Below are 22,582 nucleotides of genomic sequence, written 5' to 3'. Positions count from 1 at the left end.
ACTTATACGGTAGGTCAGACAAATATTTCTGTGACATTTAGCCTTATCTTCTGTGTAAGTTTTGATACAATAACAGGTTGGATTAACCTCTGCAGACCTGGGTGTTGCACCACTGCATGTAAATGTGGCTTGCTTCTGTAGCTGTGCTTTGTTACCTACTGGAATCGTCATCTCTGAGGTAGCTGCCTACTGGTTGATCAGATTAAGTTGCCTAAGAACAGGATCCATAAAAAAACAAGCATAGTGAGTAAGAGAAACAATGCGTGTTTTTCCATCCTTTAAAAATGCCTGCTGTCTCAAAAAAATAACAGGGCTGAACTAGAAAGTGTCCAGAGATATGGACACTTCATCAAAGACATGGGTCAGTTTCTCAACAAAAATGAGACTGAGAATACTGGTGACTGTTTAGTTTGAATAGAAAGTGATGAAGAGGAGGAAAAAAATCATTGTAGAAGCAGATCAAATAATAATCTAGTCAGAGAAGGTAAATCCGGGGTGCTCCAGTAACAGATTTGTACTAAAATAAGAACAGGAGAAATATAAGTTAGTGAAACTGCAAGGCAGCCCATTTAAAACTGCTCAGAGGAAATAATTAGGCCATAAAACTTGCTCACAAAAGCTATCCTTCAGGTGAAGAGCAGCTGGGACTTTCAAAGGAAGCCAAGAGCTCAAATTCCACTGAACTGCAATCAAAGCTGAGCAAGCAACTCCCTTAACCTCCTTTAAAAATCCAAGCCTTATATGGTGAATGAGAACATACATGATTTCATTTGAGAAGGCAGAGATATATAATGGGAGTAATTATCTCATTTTTTCAAGGCAGCATGCATTAAGTACTAACTGAAGGTATTGAGAAGAAACTTCTAATGGAAAATCCTCAGTGAAGTGATTTTTGCAGTAGTTCCCAACCTCGGGTCACGACCCAACTGAAGGTCGCAGGGGCAATGCCGGTTGCACCGCACACAAAGGACAAGTTGTGCTATGTGCCAGGAGCTCCCCCGCCCCTGGGCCGCTGCCAAACTCTGCTCCCAGCAGTGGGTCGCAGCAAAAAAAGGTTGGAAACCACTGCTCTAGAGTATCTAGTTGGTCTACTGTTCCAAACAGGACATTGCATCACATAAGTGCATAATTGCCAGTTAGGTGAGGGTAATATTTAAACGTCACCAAGATGCTCCAAACCTCTGTTAAGCAGCAGCCTTGGGCAGTAAGTATCTAAAGTACCTTAGTTCCTGCTAAGGGAGGAACTACAGCATCTAAACTAAAGCTAATCTAAACTAAAGCATCTGAACTAAAGCTAATGGAGGAACTAAAGATAAAATCATCTAAAGCATTGGGTCTCAACCAGGGTGCTGCAAGACCTTTTCAAGGGTGCCATGGCCAGGTGAAATTCCCACACACCTCTGTTTCCACAAGACAGGTATGGAGCCAGACTGGGAAAGTGGCTGTGCTAGAAGCAGGTGCTCATGCCTGCATACATTTTATCAGTTCTATGTGGTGTCAATACCATCAAGAGTTGGTGGTAACAGCCTGGAGACACACTTGGTTGAGAACTACTGTTTTATGGATATATCTCCAAGCTGCCACCACCACCAGGTAGAACTATCCTACACTTCTATTTCCTGGAAGCACATGTGGGACAGGACCAGGATATGGCTGTAGCAGGAGTGTGTGCTCCTGCCTGCATTAAGCTTCTCTGATATAGTTAGGAAGCTGCAACCGTACGCAGTGGTTCTCAATTGGGCTCAATTCAGAAAAGCTAAGTGCGCTGAGTCTAAAAAGGTTGAGAACCACTGTATTCTCTCTGGTATTACTTACAGGTCTTAACCAAGATTGGCTCCTCCTTTTTCTGTAGCATAAATATGAGACAGTCCCTGTTCCAAATGTTGTGTCCTCTAAATTACAAGAAAGAAAAAGAATGTTAATGACATGGTAATCCAAGGACTGGACAAATGGCAGACTTACATTGGTGCAACTGTACAGAGATATAAATTATACTTGGACCTGGAACAGACCTCTGAGGGTAGCTGCATGCAGGAGGCTGATATTGCTGTGCTTTGCTCCTAAGTGGTGAGATAACTTAGCAACAGCCTGTGTACCTTCTACATGTAGTTAACCTAAAACAAACTGTGGACACATGACATTTACACTAGTGTAGTTTCACCCTTGATTTTTCCTGGGATAATTCTACACTGGGTTCAAGTGACATTGGTAAATGCAGGACATTGATGTAAATGCAGGAGACCCATATGGGACCAGACAGGAAAGTGGATGCGGCAGCAAGGGATGCTCCTACCTGCATTAAGTTTATCTGATAAAGTAGGGAAGCTCAGACAGTATAACAACGATTCATAAAATTTTGTGGAGTGGTGCCACAAGTCTAAATGTTGAGAGCCGCTGCTATCATAGCTTGTCTAAATGGGCAAGTTATATCTAAATTAATTAGGGTGTGAATTTGAAGTCGGGACAATGAAAACAATCCACAAGAACTCCCTACAAAGGCACTTTTGCTCCATCTTATGAGTGCCTTTGTGTGGTTTAACATCCTCTATTGCCAAAGCCTTTCTGGGCCATTTATTCTTCCATGGAGATAAAGACTTAATCCTGATGCCGTCAAAAATCTTGAAGTCTTGGTTCATGCCTAAACCGTAACAAGATTTTTAAACTGGCCCTTCCTGTCTACAGATCCTAGTTAATTCTTATGTTAAATATATCTAATCAAGACTGATCATCATCAAAGATGATGGTAATGACATCATCAAAGATGATGGTAATGAGGCATTAAAGGGAAGTATAGATTGGAGAAGGTGGTTCCTATTTGCCCAATAATCTTGGGTTTAGGGGAAGCAACTAGAAAGTGAAAAAACTGTTTTCACTGTTATCCCTACTTTACCAGATCCATATGAGAGATTGGAATCCAGCTGTCCTACATCCCAGATGACTGGCATAACCATTTGGCTATACACTTACTCTGAGAGAGCAAACCTACAGCTCTCTCTCTGGTCCTGTGAGAGTTGTGTTGTTAAATCATTGAGGTGCTTCTGAAAAATATTACCCAGTCACTGTAAATATGCAAGCAAAGAAATTTATTTCCTAGAATGTAAATAGAAATAACACATTTTAAGCAAAGACTAGAAAATATTTGTGGCAAGCCAGTTTTGAACTTGAAAATCTGAATATTTGCCATTATAACCTATGTGTTTCATTTATCCAATCTTAGTAGAGAAACAATACCAAGTGACCTATATGTTCAGTTAAAAGTAGCCAATATTGTTATAATTGCAGGGGCTTGGAAAATCTGCTTATGTATACTTTGCAAACCACACATTATCCATAGAAATTATTCTGTAAATCATTCTAAGTAATGACTACATTTAATAAAAGCATAACCTATTCAGGAACATTTTTTTCAAAAGAAGGCTAAAAGTGTTTCTTATTTTCTCTTTTCAACCACCAGGTAGGATAAGTCAGTTCAGCCATAAGACTTAATATCATACATACAGAAGAATTAGAATTATGGGTTGTTTTTTTCAGGACATCTGAATTACTGTTGAATAAATTAAAAGGATGCAAACTGGGCACATCTGCACATTCATTAATGCACTGTAATTACAGGGCATTAAGTTTAGTGAGCCATAATCAGCACTACTGCACAGTAGCAACAGCACACATCTTTTAGGTGATGATAAAGTACAGTAGACTTTTGCCGTGACACACTAGTGTACAGTAGAATTAGCCTACTGTGCCTCTAGTATCTCGTATTGACACCCCGCTGATAACTGGCTTACTCCCATGTACTTTGAATAGGCTCATGTGAAATGTATGTGATATCATCTCTTTTATTATATCTTTTTTTTAAAAAATCTTATTTTAACATACCTAATGAGGCCTGCAGATAACAGGGACTGGAGAATGACTGCTTATATTCAAAGTACCCAAAGAGTCTGATTCAAGTACTGTTTTAGGATGAGTGGCTCCGATAAGATGACACTGATCAGAACACCTAACAATTACCATCAAAAGTCTTCAGTAAACACAACCTTACATGATTGGCCATTTTCAATCTCATGACTTTTATCATCACTGGTTGTGTTCTTTAAACACAAGTGTCAGGGTTGGGGATGGCATGGGAGTTCTAGTATTACAGGACAATCACACAGAACACACATAAACTTCACTTCATTAATTAAAGCTTCCTTAGGTCACATATAAGAGCTTCACTTAATTGTTTGAAGGTGTCTTCCTGTTCTGTTTTGAACTAGGTGTGTTATGTATATAAATAGTAATAAATGCATAGGTCTTGATTTCCCAATGTCTTTTGCCTTGTGCTATCACTTTAGTCAATGCAATGTCTGATTTAGTAAAGCTTTTCACTCACCTAGTACAAGTCTAAATGACCACAGAAGCTGGAAAGCAGTGAAGAATCAGGCCTATTTAAGGTTTACAGAGTAAACCTTAAAGTATTATATAAGTAACAGTTGTATTTGTTCAGAACTAGTGCTAAACTGAATAAATCTCAGATATAAACACCTTCAAATCCCTGAGAATCTCTGCTCTGAGGCCAGGCCCTACAAAGATAGACTAAAGGGACTGAATCTATTCAGCCTCCACAAGAGAAGCCTGAGAGGGGATCTGGTGGCCATCTATAAACTCGCCAGGGGGGACCAGAGGAAAATAGGTGAGGCTGTGTTCTCCAGGCACCACCTGGGATAACAAGGAATAATGGCCACAAATTGATTGAGAGCAGGTTCAGGCTTGATATCAGGAGACGTTACTTTACGGTTAGGGCTGCCAGGCTCTGGAATGGGCTCCCAAGGGAGGTGGTGCTCTCCCCTACCTTAGGGGTCTTCAAGAGGAGGTTGGATTGATATATGGCTGGGGTATTATGATCCCAGCACTCATTCCTGCCCAGGGCAGGGGGTCAGACTTGATGATCTGTTCAGGTCCCTGTTCAGATCCTAGAAATTATGAAACTATGAATCAGATGTCCTTACAATGAACCAAACCAAACCATACAAAATCTACAGATCTGAAGACTATGGAATTTTTGGAGGAATTAAGATCCGAATCAAAACTGAGATCTACTGGTTAGCAATACTCCAACTTGAAACTTAATGCGTGCTTTGTAATTGTCTTCTTTTAAGCATTCACTTAATTTTGCCAGACAAACAAAAACATTTCAAAAGAGGCTTCTGCACAGGGCATTGAAAGTTTCTTTTTCTCCATGTCGCCTTTTTTTCTTCAAGTAATTTTAGATAGCAACTGAGATCACTAATGAATTGCTATAGTCTTGTTATGACTTGCAGGAGATAGCTGATGATGACAGACTAAGTGAAGCTCAGTTTCATACCTATTAAACCACTAATATAGGTGATCCCTGGATTTTTATCATTTCCAGAAACTGGTCTTGTTTAAGAGAACTATTACATGTGTGCATGCTTTCTTATATAGTTCATTTGGTGTTTGTACAAAACCTTCCCGATTTCATGTTGTGAAGCCTCACCCTGTTTACTGAATAGAAAGAGCTAGACCTCTTTCTTTGTGTGGCTTACAGTAGACTTTACAAACTCAATGGCAAAAAGCAATCATTAGCCCTGGAAAAGACTGCCATGCTGTACTTTCCCAGTGGAACTCTGTGTCACAACTTTGGACCAAATTTACATTAGAAGAACAATATTAAAGGCAATTAAGATACTCTGGCTCCAGTTTCCATAAACAACCAGTAATTCTGGTCCCTTCAGTCATACGACTGGAGACGCCACAAAGGGGCCTGATTTTTCAGAGGGTGGGTGCCAACTCCGTTCTGAAAATCAGGCTTCATTAAAATGCCTTAAGTTGGGCATCTAAAATAGTCACTTTCAAAAAGGTAGATCACCAAATATAACTGATAAGGTAATTTATCTCCTTATCACCACAATTAAGAGTGCATTAATTACTGCAACACAACATGGGCATCACAAAGACAAAAAGCAATCAACAAAATACGAAGTCATACAGAGTGCAGTGCATTTTACAATCCTCCTTTGTGGTATCCTAAAATGTTTACAATAGCAGAGAGAAAGAGGAATTCCATTTAAAAACAAAAACATTTACCACGCTGCAGCTGTTGGCTTCTTTACTGTGGAATTTGCTATTTCAGGCTTAGGACATACATACTGCAAATGCCAGGATAAATTTATCTATGCTGTACCGTAAAGGTTGATTTGTTTTGCCTTTATCTTAGTGACAATCCCAGCAAACAAAAAGAAAGAAATAAATGCTTTCAGATGAGCGCTGAAATGAGATGGAGAGGTGACATTCCTGAGAGAGACTCAGGACAACGTATTTCTTCCCACTCTGCCTGACAAGCATTGTTTTCTCACCACAGCAAGCAAGAGGGCTCAGCTCTTTAACTTGCATCAAAGAAAGAGCAGCAGAGACTGAGCACATCCATGAGAAATCAACTCAAGCCTTGACCAAACAATCCTTCCCAACAGGTTAATGACATGAGCTCCTACGCATGTGTTCAATAGTTATGGGATCTTGATAGCTTTATTACCCTTGGGGGCCTCTCGTTTGGTATGTCAGTGTCCTCATAACCTGGTACCACATGATGAAAATTAAACAAGGCTTTGTTGTATTTGTTGCTGTGGAAATATTAAGTCAGCTGCTCCTCTTTCGGTGGGAGTCCCCCCTTCTCTTTTTGACATTTCAATTTTCATTGAATGGCAAGGAAAGGGGACAAACAAAAGGAGAGTCGTATCCATTTCCCCTCTGATCTCCCTTGCCCCAGTTTTTAAAGCTGTCTTTATCAGTCTGGGAAAGAGCAGGAAAAATAAAGGCATTCTTTCTTGCATCTTGAAAGAAAAAAATAAATAAAGGGGGAGTGAAAGGGGAGGGGGAGAAAGGCGAGGGACAGGAACTACCAATGAAAAGATGCTCCTCCAACCCTCCCGTTCAGATAATAGTTAACTTAGGGTTAACGATTAATAGGCCAGCAAGCAGTGTATAAATGGCCAAGGCTGAGATCCCACTGCTAGCTGGATGTTTGTAAACTGCCTCCTGCGTCTTTGCAGACTGAGCGCTTCATCTTTGTGGTCTTCACACATCCCCAAAATGACCAGTGTGAGGTCTCCAATCTGCTGGTGCTGGCTGCCATGTCTTCTGCTGCTCCTCAGCACTTACCTCACTTCTGGAGTCAACCTCCAACCCATGCATTGTGCCCCTTGCACTGAAGAGAAGCTTGCTGTTTGCCTGCCAGTGCCTGCCAGCTGCCCAGAGACGGCTCGCCAGCCAGGTTGTGGCTGCTGCCAGACCTGCGCTCTCCAGATGGGTGAGCACTGTGGAGTGTACACAGCACGCTGTGGCCGAGGGCTCAGCTGCCATGTACCTCCGGGTGAACCCAGACCACTCTATGCCCTCATCCAAGGGCAAGGAACATGCCTGCCAACCAGTGATGCAGAAGGGATACGGATGGCAGAGGCTACAGGTATATATACATGCTCTATATCCCTAGTGTATGCTCTTGTCAGCAGAAAGCTTTATACTTCTGGTGCCAGGTTTATATAGAACTAAATTCCAGCTCTTAGTGATTATGCTAAAGGGGGTAGGGCTGACTTGTGTATGAAATTTAAGAGTAAGATTGTATGGCAAATTTGGAAGGGTTAAAACATGAGACTTGGGAAATTTCTCCTTGTTCTGGTCCACCTTTGTTGATCCACATCGCATTATAATGCTCCAAAAGACCAAGGGTGGGAGGCAAAACAAGAAAGAAATCCAAGCACATGGAGTGAAAGAGCCAGAATTCCCTCCATGCTCCTTGGCCTGAGAGGAATCTATTGTCCTTTTGTTTGGTTTGCTGTTAAATGTTCATAGTAAATAGAGAGTATATAAAGTAGTCCCAATGTGTTGAAGGTCTGGCCCTGACTGGAAGCTAACTGAAGGCAATAAATGATACCCACTGGCCTAAATGGACTAATGGGTATTTGCACTAGTGTATTAACAATGGATAGGTATTTGATGAGGGCAGAGGTAAGCTCACTAAACCATTAACATCTGCTAAGCTCTATAGCTGACTTCCGCATTTTTTCTTCTGACAACTTCTTTGCCAAGATTTCCTTTCATGGAAATTAAATTGACTGAGCCATAAATCCCTGAAGAACTTAACTTGACCATCACAATAGTGGAGCTCAATGTTAATATCTATAATTTTTTTTTCATTAAGGACAGAACTACTCAACAGTGGCTTGAGTGCTATTAGTGAAAACGTGTCTGAATACTGCTGTGAATTTCAGCAACTTTGGCAACTGAAATATAGCCTTTTGAGTTTATCAGGAGAAAAGTCCATAAGCTTATATGCATCCCTCCCACCACATCAGTTTATCCTAAATATTATGCTTATTGCTATTTTTTTCAACTTGTTTGGAAATCATTTTAGGCCCTGATCCAACAAGGCTTTTAAATATGTGCCTAACTTTAACCACATGAAAATCCTATGGATTTATTAACATCATCTATTGATTTCATTTCAACTTGTACACATATAAAGTTAGGCATTTGCTTTACATACCTGAGGGCTTGTTCTGCCCCTTGTTTGTTTGTTCTTCAACAAGCTGCCTGGGTTGGCTGACTCTATTGCCTATTTGTGTGAATTATTACCCATTGACATGTGTTAGCCAGGCTCTGGAACAAATTAAAATATGTCAGGGGACCATGTTTAGAACAACTCTTTCCAAGAAAAAAAACAAAATGCATCAGCACTGGCTGAGGAAGGCTCCAAATCAGTTATAGTTTTGTTTTCAGTCTTCCAGTTTATCCCCCAATTCACACTATTTACTAAGTTAGTTGGGGCTTTTTGTTTGTGCTCTGACTTCAAAATGGTAATAGAGTAATTAGCTGATCAGGGAGCAGCTAATACATGTGTCCTGCTGAGAAATCACAGGGTTTTCATTTGCTGTGATGCACAAGGAAACTCCCATGAGATTGATTAGACTAGGCTCACAGGATTTACACACCCAGGAGTTTAACTTTTTTTTTTTTTTTTTTGGTTTGATCAAACTAATGCAGGACATGCCTAAGGAAGGGAGAGACTATATCACAGGATATTGTTCTTCTTTTTTAGATTCTATGGAACCTGAAGATATACCCCTCGAAGGGACTGAAATGACACAAGATCAGCTGCTTAACTATCAACTGATGTTTCCTATTGGGCAGGACAAGTCTATTCCTTGGAATGCCATCAGTGCTTATGAAAACATGAAAGCCAAGAGAATCACTGAATTAAAGAAATGGAAGGAACAGGTAGGTCTGCTTGTAAGACTTTCAAGTTGCAATCGATTTACAATTCAGAATGAAATTGTTACATGAAACTAGATGCTGCACTCACTCTACCTCATTTTGTGTCACTGGATAACAGCCCCACTTTTTTAGAAAAGTCCTGATCAGAAGCTTCATGGATAATGACCGGAAGACATCTGTGTATTACTTAAGGCTCACATAGATTCCTTTACACAGGGCTGAATTTCATCCATGATGCATATCAGATTCTATCATCACGTTTATATCCAGAGTTTTGGGTTTTTTTTTAAATAAAAGGTGCATGTGTACGTGTGTGTAAGTAATTTAAATTACCACTTGGGGGCACCAAAGAACAGAAGTTAGGATAAGTCATCAGGAGCAATTGTACAATATAGAGCTGATTAGGAGCAGGCATAGTACCTACAATATTATGAGACAGTGCCAATGCTTCTGCAGGGACCAAAGTTGGAGGTTCCTGGTTGGAGGGTCTGGCCTTTTCACTTGGGGTCAGTAAGGAATATGATCACCATATTTGGGATCAGTAAGAAATTTTCAAGATCGGAGTGGTACAAACCCTGTTTGGGGGCGGGGAGGGGGTTACCTTCCTTTGCAGGGGGTGGCATGGCCCTCTACCCAGGATCTCTTAAGCATGTATTAACACCATTTCATAGAAGCAGGATGTTGGCTGCCATGGTTCCCCTGCTTTACCTGTACCTGGTTAGGGTGTTAGGACTGTGTTATGTCAGGTTTGATGATAGTCTTATGTAGGGGACCTCTGAAGGTCCCTTCCAGCCTTGCTTCTCTAATAACAAGAGTTACAGAAAGCATGTAACCCTCATTTTTATACTTTGTGGGTTTTAATAGAATGTTATCCCTGACAAAAAATGATCCATTGCTATTACACTGTTGTCCAGTACATTTTAAGAATTTTTGACATATGTAATGATTCAGTTATACTTATTTCTAAAAATAAATACCAGAAAATAGTTTTAAGCAACCTTAATTTTAAATTAAAAATACTATTACCTTTTGTGTGCATATCCGAAAGAATGATTCATTTCACTGGATTTGCCAGGGGCCAGCTGAATACAGTGGACACAAAACAAGCATTTAGAAAATTGTTTTGCAAAATACCAATTCTATACACACAGAACAACACAGGGACCTGACTGACATATAAATGTGAAGCTGGACCTTAATGTAGTCAATATGGCTGCCGTGATGCATACCAGTCAGTGATATGGTTAGCTGCCATATTACTATTCTTGTTTAATAGGGGATACATCCTAGTGTGAGAGAATTATGAAAATAAATCCCTATGCTTTTAAGGACAGAAAATAACTCTAAGAACAAAAGACAAAGGGCTAACGCATGCCTTGGCATTTTGTATGTCGTTTGGGCTCCAGCTGAAAGAAATGGAAACTGCACATAATTCAACCATCTACTAATTTTATCAATGTAGTTTCTTCTCTTAATTGACTATGTTGGTTTTTATAGATTCTTTGAAGTTCATCATTTACATTATTTATGTAAATATTCTTACAGGGACCTTGCCAGAAAGAACTCTACAGAGCACTGTACAAATTAGCTAAAGCTCAGCAGAAAACTGGAGGCGAGATATACAAATTCTATTTGCCTAACTGCACCAAGAATGGATTTTATCACAGCAAACAGGTATATTTATGTTCACTCTCTACTCACATGCTGTGCTAGTGGTCAGTCTCAGCCAGCTTTCCAATATAACAAGTCACCTGTCAATGCTCAAAGAGTTTTCAGAGCCAGATGAATTGGCTGTGAAAATATGAATGGTTTCTTGGGAACAAACCACCTTTTTCTCTTCAACTATAAAATACTTAGATTAATGGAAACAGAAGCTGAAGACCTCTTTTTATCCACAGATTAGTTGTAGAACATTGTCTCCCCAAAGAATGTTTCTAGATTAGCACTATCTCCATGCTACCAGCCAATATTCATTTACCATATCCACCATGCTGACTGCAGAGAAAGATACTGTGGCATCCCCATTGAGAACTACTGCTTTAGATGATGTCATGTCAGTGCATAAGGCTACAAAGCATGGTGGATGTGTGAGAATGGCTACAGAAGGATAAAACATCTATATATTCTGGTTAAAATTAAGGTCTAGATGAAGTCAGCAGCAAAACTCCAATCAGCTTCAGTGGGGCTGGGAGTTATCCTGAGATGAGATGATTAATAGCACACTTATTAAAAAGAAAAATAGAACTAAATACACTGTGTAAGAATTACCTTACCAAAATAGTTATTCAGGAAATTACCAATCCAGGTCCAAAATCACTAATTAACCAGCCTAATGCATTTGTATTCGAGATCCCACTTGTCCCTGCCCCCTCCCTCTACCCAAACAAGCCACGCTATTAAATCTCACTCTTGGTCTGTGTACCAACACAGTGCAACTCTTGAAGAAACTGTTTCCATAAGATCTAGTTGGGTACCAACAGAAATCAACTTTAAAAACTCCTTATTTACATTAGATGCTGGGGGATTGGGCCCAGGTTCCCATCCACTCCAGGTTCTCATCTCTGCCTGCATATTCTGCTTCCTTTCATGCTCGCTCCTCAGAAAGATATTTCTTTCTTTTGGGAAATAGGTGAGCACAATTTTGGAACAGGCTCTAAACACCTACTAGGTCACAATACTGTGCTAAATGGGGCTCAACTGGAGTCATGAGATGGGAAAGAATACTGTGTTGTACAAAAAAAAAAAATCACTGCAGCTTTCTTATGGCTCATATTTGCTAATGCTTTCCAAGCACCTGTACTATATACAGTTTATGTGTGTGCACAGTTTCTCAGAGTCAATTTCATAATCTCTTTTCCTGACCTTTCTTGTAGTGTGAAACTTCTTTGGATGGCGATTCTGCTGGATGCTGGTGTGTTTATCCAAGGAATGGGAAAAGAATTCCTGGCTCTCCTGAGTTGAAGGGTGACCCTGAATGTCAGCAGTATCTCAGTTCACAAGAATAAGACCAAGCACATGCCAGCATTGCATTCACTCATATAAGTCTTTTGCAGGATCCTGCAGCCTTTTAGACTGATTCAGTGAAGTGCGCATGTATATCTCACTTTAAGCACATCAGTAGTCCCACTAGTGGTAGTGCCACACAAGTCAATGAGACTACAAAGATGTTTAAAGTTATATATGGATCTATGTGACTGCAGGGGTCCTATACACTGTAGACATGTATATGAATAATATTATAATGACCTGCCTTTGTACGCTGCAGATTCCTTAGTATGAAATGCTGCTGAATTATTTATTTCACAGTAACTTTATTTTTGTCAGTGTGTTATTAATTTATATATCCACATCCTCAAACACTTCATAACTTTATATGTAAATACTTAATATTATTGTTCTTAAAGACATGCATTTTTCTATTTTGGAAGAGTGCTGCTTGTTCAATTTCACTTGGCTTAACACTAACTATTAGGAAGAAGTGGCTTGTAAAATTTGCATTTTGTATTGTGTATTTATAGTTTGCAGATGTAAAGCAGAATTTTAAAAGCTTCTGGGAGAGAATATGGTTAGGAATTTATTTAAAACCTGTTTCATTTGTATATCATGTTACTTTTGCACCTCTGTTTCAATGTCACTCTTTTTTCTTAAAAAAGAAATTCTAAATCAGGATCATATAGGGAAAAACTAACAGGAGAATATTAGTTTATATTTTCCTCATACATGCACTGGATACATTGTAACATAACAGGCGAAACTGTACAAACTGTAACAGGTGTAAATTTTTCACATGTTGGCATTGTCATGTTATTTAAAATGAGCTATTAAATAATTTCCAATAGACATTGTTGGCCTCTTGCTTTCAAACATACATTGTACTCAAAGTTTAACCCTTCCAGGGGAGCAGGAATAGGGCCATTTTGTTCTCAGAGGATGAGTAAAATGGGTACTGGGCAGTATACTTGAAGGGAGGAAGCAATCAGTTTGCAAAGTGAGTGCACAGGTTCTTACCCTTAATTGCTGGAATGGGATGAGAGCAGCAAGGCTCAGCAGAGAGTAGGAAAGGCAAGAAAAATCATCCAGTAGGGAGCAGGTAACTGAAACACAGGAAGTTCTTAAGAGGAATTCCCATGAAGGCATCAAAATAGAGAATGGGTCTTTTGCTCTTTTCTCCCCATCTTGGTCACAACCCTGATAACAAAAGCAACTTGGCAACTAAGAATATTTCGGCATCTGCTTCACTGTACAAATAATTTGGGAAAATTCCAGTATTCAGTACAACCCTATCTTTTTATACAGTACTATTGCCTTATCGCTTTCTCCTGAGTTTTCGTCAACCGCCCCCCCCCCCCCACCCCTTCCTTCACATCTCTTTTCTTTTTCTATTACTTCTTTGTATTCTGGAAGCTTTTGCCTTGGGCAAAGTGGTAGCCCATAAGGGAAATTATTAAACAGCTTCCTGGATAGGCAAGCTGGATCCATAGAAAAACTCTAGAGCAGCAATATGTATCTAAAAGACAGTATAAAGACCTACCTGAGATACAGACCTATGCTTCATGCCTAGAATATCAGGGAATAAGGGAGTAAGGGAGTACTAAAAGTATGCCTTGGCATGAATAGGAAGTGCTTTCCCCAAGAAATTCACTACTACCTGACCTACGCAGCAGGAGTTTCTCTTTCTCTCTCTTCAGTCTACTCTAAACACTACAAAAAATGTAAAGGGAGCTGAGGAAATGGAGAAGAAAAGGGGAATAGGGACTGGCTGAGCTAACCTACATGCTAACAAAGAAAGCATATCTTGTCTTAGGGTACACTGGGAAGGGAGTTCAGTTTAAAAAGAATTGTGTTTTCTTGGCCTAAGCCTTGGGTTTAGCATGCGAAAGGGAGGAGGCTTCTGGGAACTACAAAACTGATACTGACTTAAGATACAATATTTTGCCCATTTGATCTTGCAATTGCCTAGAACCAAGCGTTGCTAACTGGGAGTATTTGCTGGATTCCAAAGTCTGTTATGGTGTTTTCATTAAGGTTTAGTGAGTACCGCGGGAAATGAATTCTGTTTCACGGTAAAGATGCAGAAGGAAGTATCATACAGTTTTTAGGGATTTAAGTCACCTAATATAGGATCATAGGAAAATGGAGCTGGAAGGAACCTCACAAGGTCATTTAATCCAGAGTTTCCCAACCCCCAGGCTGTGGCCTGGTTCCTGGCTACGAAGGGATGGCTGCCGGTCTGCAGGAGGGTTGGCTGCTGGACCAGAAGTCCAGAAGTGACTGACACGCTGCGGAGTGGCAGCCAACCCTTCCTTATATTGAGTTGGAGGGTTGGTTGCCACTTCGTAGTATGCTGGTAACTTCCAGACTGCACCCACCACCTCCGCCACCCACCCCCTGCTGAGACTGTTGTTCCTGAGACGTATTCCTAAGATCAGCTTTGTGTAGAGGGGCTGATCCCTTGCCTGCCCCTCCTCCCCCCACCCCCAGCCTCCTCTAAATTGTCTCTCCCCACATCTTTCCGAATGGCTAATTCAGAAAATGCAGCATAGGTGGAGAGAGCAGCCCCATGCACAGAGCCTGAGCAAAGCTGGAGCCAGAGCCAGGATCTCAGCCTCTGCAGGATGTAACCAGGGGATTAGACAGGCAGGCCCTATCCCATAGCTAGACGAAAACAGGGATTCAGTAAACTGCTGGTAAAATACAGACTGGATTAAAGTCTGGTTCTAATCTTTTTGTGGGCCAGATTGGGTCCACAGGCCATAATTAGCCAACCCCTTCTCTAAGGTGTTTAAATTATGAGCTCCCACATCACAGGGTAGCAACCTAAACACTAAGTCAGAAAGCACCTGCCTGTGGCAGGTACACCTTGACAGAAACAGTCCTAAGGCCATAACAGACAGTGTCTTAAATCCTTAAAGCAAGCAAAGAACAGTAGATGCTGCTCTGGTGTAGGAGGCCAGCAAACTTTTGCTTCCAATATTGTTTGTGCATTTCACATTAAAGTCCCCCCTAGTGAGTTTATAGATGGCCACCAGATCTCCCCTCAGCCTTCTCTTGTGAAGGCTGAACAGGTTCAGGTCGCGTAGCCTCTCTTTGTAGGGTCTGCCCTGCTGACCCCGGATCATGTGGGTGGCCCTCCTCTGGCCCCTCTCCATGCTGTCCACATCTCTCTTGAAGTGCAGCGCCCAGAGCTAGACACAGTACTCCAGCTGCGGCCTGACCAGTGCCGCATAGAGGGGGAGGATCACCTACTTGGCCCTGCTTGTGGTGCATCTGTGGATGCAGGACAAGGTACAGTTAGCCCTACTGACCATGCCCTCGCATTGTCAGCCCATGTTCATCTTTGAGTCAATAATGACTCCAAGATCTCTTCTGCCACCATGCTCTCAAGAAGGGAGTTTCCCAGCTTATAAGTGTGCTGCTGGTTCCTACTGCCCAAGTGCAGCACCCTGTACTTGTTAGTATTGAAACCCATCCTGTTTTTGTTAGCCCACCCCTGTAACCTGTCCAGGTCCTGCTGTAATGTGTCCTTCCCTACTAGCGTGCTCACCTCACCCCAAATCTTGGTATCATCAGCAAATTTAAAAAGGCTGCTTTTCACCCCGTCATTCAAGTCACTAGTAAAGAAATTGAACAGTGCGGGCCCAAGGACCGAGTCCTGGGGGACTCCGCTGCCCACTTCCCTCCAGGTTGAAAAAGACCAATCCACCTCTACCCTCTGAGTACAACCCTTCAGCCAACTTGCAATCCATCTGACTGTGTAGATATGAATGCCACAGTCACCTAGTTTTTTAATGAGGATGGGGTGGGAGACATTGTCAAAGGCCTTGCTGAAGTCCAGGAAGACTACACTTACCACAACACCTGCATCCAATGCTTTTATGACCTGATCCTAGAAGGCAATAAGGTTGGTCTGACAGGACCTGCCCCTAATGAAACCGTGCTTGTTGCCTTTGAGTATCATCCTTGCTGCTTGCTCATCACAGATGTACTCCTTGATAATCTTCTCAAAGAGTTTCCCCAGGATTGAAGTAAGACTAATGGGCCTATAGTTGCCTGGGTCCTCCCTCTTCTCTTTTTTAAAGATGGGGGATCATGTTGGCTTTCTTCCAGTCATCTGGCACCTGGCCCGAGCACCACGAGTGCTCGTAAAGCCATGCCAGGGGCCCCACATTAACCCCTGCCAATTCCCTCAACGCCCTGTGGTGGAAAGCATCTGGACCTGCTGATTTGAACACGTCTAGCCTCTCCAGAAGCTCGCTAATCTGGTCGTACCCAACCTTAGGCCTGGCAGTGTTTCTCCCAAGTCCGTCTGAAATCTTGGTCAGAAAGTCCCGGTCTCTGCACAAGAAAATGGAGGCGAAGAATTTGTTAAAGAGATCTGCTTTCTCCTCTGGTGCAACCACCAGATTGCCCAGCATATCCTACAGGGGCCTCACATTACCCGGTGCCTTCTTCATTCTCCCAATATATTTAAAAAAGGACTTTTTATTATCTTTGCTCTTTGACGCTAGCCCTAGCTTGTTATCTGCCTTAGCTTTTCTAACAGCCCCTCTACAAACCTGAGTGGTGGAAGCATACTTCTCTTTGGTGATAGCCCCTCCCTTCCACCGGGTGTACGCCTCCTTTTTGGTAATCAGGCATTCACAAATGCTCTTGGTGAGCCAGGGGGGAGGCTTTTGGGCACTCTATCAAATATTCCTAGAATCTTACTTCTTCTGTGATACCTCTTACCATCTACCCAGCTTACCCAGGAGAGTGGAGTGGGCTCAGTAAGGCTTCATGGTCTACTAGGATGTAGGTGTCTCTATACACTATGGGCCAGAGTCTTCTCCTGCTTGCACTGCTGAAATTCCAGTAGGCCACCTCCTGCCCCTGTAACTAAAATGCAACCTGGAATGGTGCCATTGTATACAATGGCATGTGTCCAGCTATATGTCAGTACAGATGATGCATTTGGCGTTAAGGAAAGTGCTACTGGATAAACCTCATGAACCACCTTGGGAGCAAAGCTAGGAACACAGCGTTCTTATCCTGCCAGGGCAAGCCCCCAACCCCTCCCTGGGCTACAGGATGCACCACCAGGGCACATGAGCTGTGTACTTATTCTGCTTTGAATGTACACAGCCACAAAGATGAAGCAGAACGCCTCTTTGGCCCTAGTCACATGCATCAGAACCTTGCCAACCCTAGTAGCCAAATCCTACTTCATCTTTATATGCAGAAGAGCCACTTTCAGAACAGAGCTGTCTTTGGCTCCACTTGCCTTTTGAATAGCACAACTTCTTATTAGGCTTTGTGGTAGATAGGATCATTACATCCAAGTCTTCTAAAAAAGTGATTCTCAACCTTTTTTGTACCAGGACCCATTTGTAAAAGTCAATGGCCAGTCCTGACCCAGTGCTCGTCACTCCTGACCCACTACCCACCTCCCCACCCTCAGGTCCCAGACCCCCAGTGTGTGTGGCAGCAGGTGGGCATGTGGGGCAGAAGGTGCCCCAAGCAGCCCCTTGCAAAGCCACAGTTTTCCATGTTTTTCTTTTTTAAAGGAAAAAACATTTCTAAAGTTTTTTGTTCCATTTTTAAAGTTTGTTGAGCCATTTTTAAAGTCTGTTCAGAACCCTTTCATACATTCTTGCAACCCACTTTTGGGTCATGACCCATGGGTTGAGAAATGCTGTTCTAAAGTATGGCTGGAGAAAACTGCATGTAACTACTTGATGGAGGAAGGGAAAATCCTCCCATTCTTCAGCCCAGTGGTTTGGGCATTTGATCATGGAGCAGGAGACCCATATTCTAAGCTCCTCTCATGAACGATGATTTGAGCCTGCATATCCTACTTCCTAGCAAAGAGCACCAACTACCAGGTTATCACAGCCATTATATGCACCCCTCCCCAGCCTTCCTCTTGAAATGGTCCACTGGAAGCCTAGAGCAGTGGTGTCACCACCATGTCATCTGGCCTGATCTCAGCATGTGGGACAGGGCAAAGGCAGTGCAGAGCCCTGGAGCCTGATTCTGGTGGGCAGAGGTGATGGAGGATGCTGGGACCTGATACTAGCATTTGAGGTCCAATCTGGCCTGCAGACCAGCTTTGCAGCCCTCATCTGACCCACAGGCCCAAAAGTTTTAGTGCTGCTGGCCTAGAAGAAATATGTATGGGATCAGGAGAAGAGCCAGTCAGAGGAAATTTGATTTAGTGAGAAGGCAAATGCCAAGAAGAAAGCTCCTTATAAAGTGCTATGAAATCTACAGATGAAAAGTGCTACATAAGCATCACTGTGAAAGAAGCATCCTTAAAGGCAGTGAGCTACATAACATTTCTGGTGTGACTTCTCACATATTTTTCTCAAAATGCATTATTTTCTATCAGTTTGCTAGGAAGAGTGAATCAAAGCTTTTAAAATATATATTTTTTTACTATATCTTTAAAATGTCCACGAGAGCTGAGTGTCACATCTTTAAAAGGAGTTAGGTATGTACTTCCTATTGAAATCAGTAAGTGGTAAGTGCCTTAATTTCTTTACAAATGTGACCCTATGCTGCTGTTTCTGATATCCAAGAAGTTTATTGCATCTGAAGGTTTTCCTACCCCTTGTAGGCTTTCCAGTTTAATTCAGCCATGCCGCCTCCTGCCATTGCCTCAAAGGGCCTGTGACAGAGTTGAATGCCTCCCTGCTTGTCTCAACTCCAAAACAGTCCAGTTTCCATCACTGGACAACATCATCACTGGTAACATCTTAGCTTTTCCCATCACTTATGTAGTCACTAAGCATAACAGAGTTGTGAGAGGCAGCAAAATGAAGGTCACGCAAATCAATGGCATTAACACCATCACTTCTCAGGAAGTATTCACTGCATAGGCAATGTTCATTTTTGCAGGGAGCAACTTCCACCAGAGTCATAGGCTAAGTACAGGGCTGAAGTTCTAAGCACCACCTCAAACCTCAGCATTTTCCTTTCCAAAAGCAAGGCACACTCCTTTGACCTCACCTCTCACTAATAAAAGCTCCAAACATATCAAAACCAAGCAAGCAAACAAACAAACAAAAACCCACATAGGATTTTTTTCCCCCAGGGAGCAAAACAGTGAAGGAAACACACGTGACAGGTGCTGTTCACGTTGCTTACTGCATCCTTGGAAGGCAGTCAAATGCCACAGCTCTGGGTGTGTTACAAGAACCTCAACAAAATAGCATAGAAAAATAGTGGAGGGCTCCTCCCTAAGACATCTAGAGATACCCATGAATGCAAGAGCTTCTACGCTTTTCTGGCAATGCCCCATTTCTGATGTGAATGGTAAAGTTGTTCTCTGTGCCCTAAGAACTGCTTTCATTGCTTGAGGACCTCTAATCCACTATTATCTCCACTCTTAGAGTTGGTGTCTCCCAAAATTAGTAGTGTCGAATGGCAGCAAACAAGAGTATAGCACCAACACAGCATACTAGCACCTACGAAATTGGGTCCCCTTGTCTTAAGTCTCTTGGTTGCCTATATAATTTACCAAGGCTGATTGCATGGAGAATGACTAACCAACCTTTTATTTATATGACAAAAATGTATCAGGCAAGGATACAAGGTGATTCCTGAAGTTTTCTGCATCTGTGACTTATTTTGGGACAGAATCTATTTAGATGTATCTGGCTTTACACCACAGTAACTGGGCATGTCTACACATGTGCTTTAATGCACAGTAGCCTATTCAACTGCACATTAAAGCGTCACATTAAAAACATGCAAATACACTAATGTGCAGTAAAATCAGCTACTGCACATTAAGCAACACTAAAAAAGTGTGCACTTTCGCTATTGCATATTAGGCAGCCTAATGAGAATTTATTCAGTACTTCATATTGGCGGTACTAAATTTAATGTGAATTAGGAAAAGTGCAGTAATGCATATGAAAACTCACCCACTGAGAACCTATTCGCACTCTCTGGGGCTAGAAGAGATGGCAGCTAGAAAGAGGGGTCTTTTTACCCAATAGTGGGTGCGTCTACATTTGCTATTAATGTGGTAATAGGCTTACTGTGCAGTAAAATACTGCACAGTAAGCCTTCCCTGGGCATGTGTCTACATGCGCAGCCTTTTGGGAAGAAAACTGCTTCCAACCAGAGCACCTTGGTACAAGGCTCTTCCTGCCCTGCTCAGCTCCCCTGCAGTAGCCAGGGTGAGATCCAGGCTTCCCCATGGTGCTAGCTCAGAGACTGGCAGGGGGTACTAGGGCTGGTCCAAATGGGCACAGGGCCAGGAGAGCTCTGCTGGCTGCCACCAGGAGCCTGATGCGTATAGGGCTGGGAGACAGCTGCAGCTGCAGCTGCAGCCAGCAGAGCTGTCTCACGCCCATGCACATTGGGAGACACAGCTGTCCCTAGCCCTGTGCCCAAAGGGGCTTCCCTGCCCAGCCAAGAGCTCATTGGCAGCGGCGCTCATTGGCCCACATTGTCCCATTCATTGGCCCCAGGAGTGGGACAGGTCGCGGCCAGCCTGACTGAGCAGGAAAGCAGAGCTCCCCAGTCCTAGGGGGGCAGGGTGTTAGGACTTGGCGGAGTTAGAAGCTAAGCAGCTCCAGGACTGGGGACAGAGAACTCCCCATCTTGTTACCTCCTGCTAGTGTGGCAAACTGGGATCAAGTTTGCTCCCAGTCAGCCTCTACATGAGCACTACTGCACAATTAATCTAGTACCTGTATTTACAAGTACAGTATAACTTCATAAATTCAGGTATTAAAAATCCAGAATTCTTGAAAATCTGACACATTGAGAACTAGTGGTGGCTGTGTCCTTGAGCAGTAGGGGAGGGGAAGGAGGGGGGGAAGGGGAAGCTTGCATGCGGCAGCTGCCCCCGCCATCCACCACCCCACACCGCTGCTCTGCCGGCTTCAAAAATAAAAAATCCAGAATTTTCAAATTTCTGGCAGGTGCTTGGTCCCAAGCATGCCAGATTTATGAGGTTATACTGTACTAACTAACTGCACAGTAGACTAATTTACTGTTCACTATATGACACACACGTATAGACAGTGATGCTTTACTGCGCAGTAAATAAGTCTATTTTACAGCAAAGTGTCTTGTGTTGATACACCCAGTAAGGATGATAACCAGTTTCATAGTTGCCTCATTCACTGCACACTGCTGTTAAAAAAAACCAAACAAATAAAAAAAAAGAGATTTAACAAACTTTAATGCAGCCAGAGTCCTACTTCCCTGCTTGTCTCTTTCTCCCAGAAGACACTACCTCTTCCCCAACAAAGCACTTTGTTCCTATTTCCCTTCAGGCAGCTACTCTGAAAGCAGACTCACTTGCAAGGTACCTGGTCAGGGAGAAACAGATCACTGCATTATATGATGAGGTCATTAAAGATGGTTTCACCATTCATATTTCACCATAAGGGAGCAGTATTAAAGAACAGGTGACGTTAACTTTGGTATTTTTTGATTTCTTAGTGATCAACACTGCATGTTTCTTTAAGTAATTTTACATTGTATTTGATATCTAACATGAGAAAACCTCACTAATGGGGTGACATACACATGACGTATAGAGCTAAGGTTTACATTCTTTTTAATCCGTTGTGGCTAACTGAAGTCATAGTATTTTCATAACTTCAGATTTGCCTACACTAGAGGCTGAGCCAGGACATAACTATGCCAGGAGAACCCCCTAGTGGAGATATAGTATAGGACAGCAGGAGTTTTTCCTACCAGAAGCCATACATCTTTTTCTTGAAATACATGAACTGACCTGTCATAGGCACTGTATTTGCATAGTTGTACTTACACCAAAGTTTTTGATGTATGATTAGTTTTATGCTGCCATCTTTACAATGAGGAAAGTTCCTAGGGTAAAACAAGCCTTATATTTTCAAATATAATTTACAACATCTTTAGAATGAGAAAGAAGGAAGAGGGGATACATGACAATGGAAGTTTGTTTCTGTTCTCAGGTGTTTGACTTTCTACTGGCTTACAAAAAAATGGCAATAGGTTTGGTAAATGCCACCATAACCTATACAGCAACACCCCACAACATGGGGCATCAGAGGTCTGGAAAGAGAACAACTTGCTCTCCTGAAAATGCTGACTTCCTCATTGCACTTGGCAGCATGGGAATGAGCCTCCTCCTGAAAAACCTCAGTTTAGCAGAACCACACCCTGCTTTATAAGATAAGCAAAGGCTCTCTACCCTTCATAAAGTGTAGTATTGCTTTCCCTGATGCCTGCTATTTCATTTGGTTGCAGGTACTGCAGCTGTGCAAAGGTCTTATTGGTTTAAACCAACTGTCTGTCCTGGTGAAGCTCCACGGAGACAAAG

At 42.2% G+C, this 22,582-nt stretch overlaps 1 protein-coding gene across 1 annotated transcript; it reads left to right on the top strand.

Annotated features, from left to right (window-relative positions):
- Window positions 1-6,997: 6,997 nt before the first annotated feature.
- On the top strand, window positions 6,998-13,115 carry IGFBP1 (insulin like growth factor binding protein 1). The gene is made up of 4 exons (XM_090049958.1): window positions 6,998-7,465; window positions 9,098-9,276; window positions 10,819-10,947; window positions 12,147-13,115. Exons 1-4 carry the CDS (start codon window positions 7,021-7,023, stop codon window positions 12,276-12,278), a joined length of 885 nt encoding a protein of 294 aa, XP_089906084.1. The 5' UTR covers window positions 6,998-7,020; the 3' UTR covers window positions 12,279-13,115.
- The last annotated feature ends 9,467 nt before the right edge of the window (window positions 13,116-22,582 follow it).

The sequence above is a fragment of the Crocodylus siamensis genome, chromosome 5 (assembly GCF_052110815.1).
Source record: "Crocodylus siamensis isolate JL-2025a chromosome 5, ASM5211081v1, whole genome shotgun sequence".
In the NCBI taxonomy this organism is placed as follows: domain Eukaryota; kingdom Metazoa; phylum Chordata; order Crocodylia; family Crocodylidae; genus Crocodylus; species Crocodylus siamensis.
This window is presented reverse-complemented; position numbering and strand designations above follow the sequence as displayed.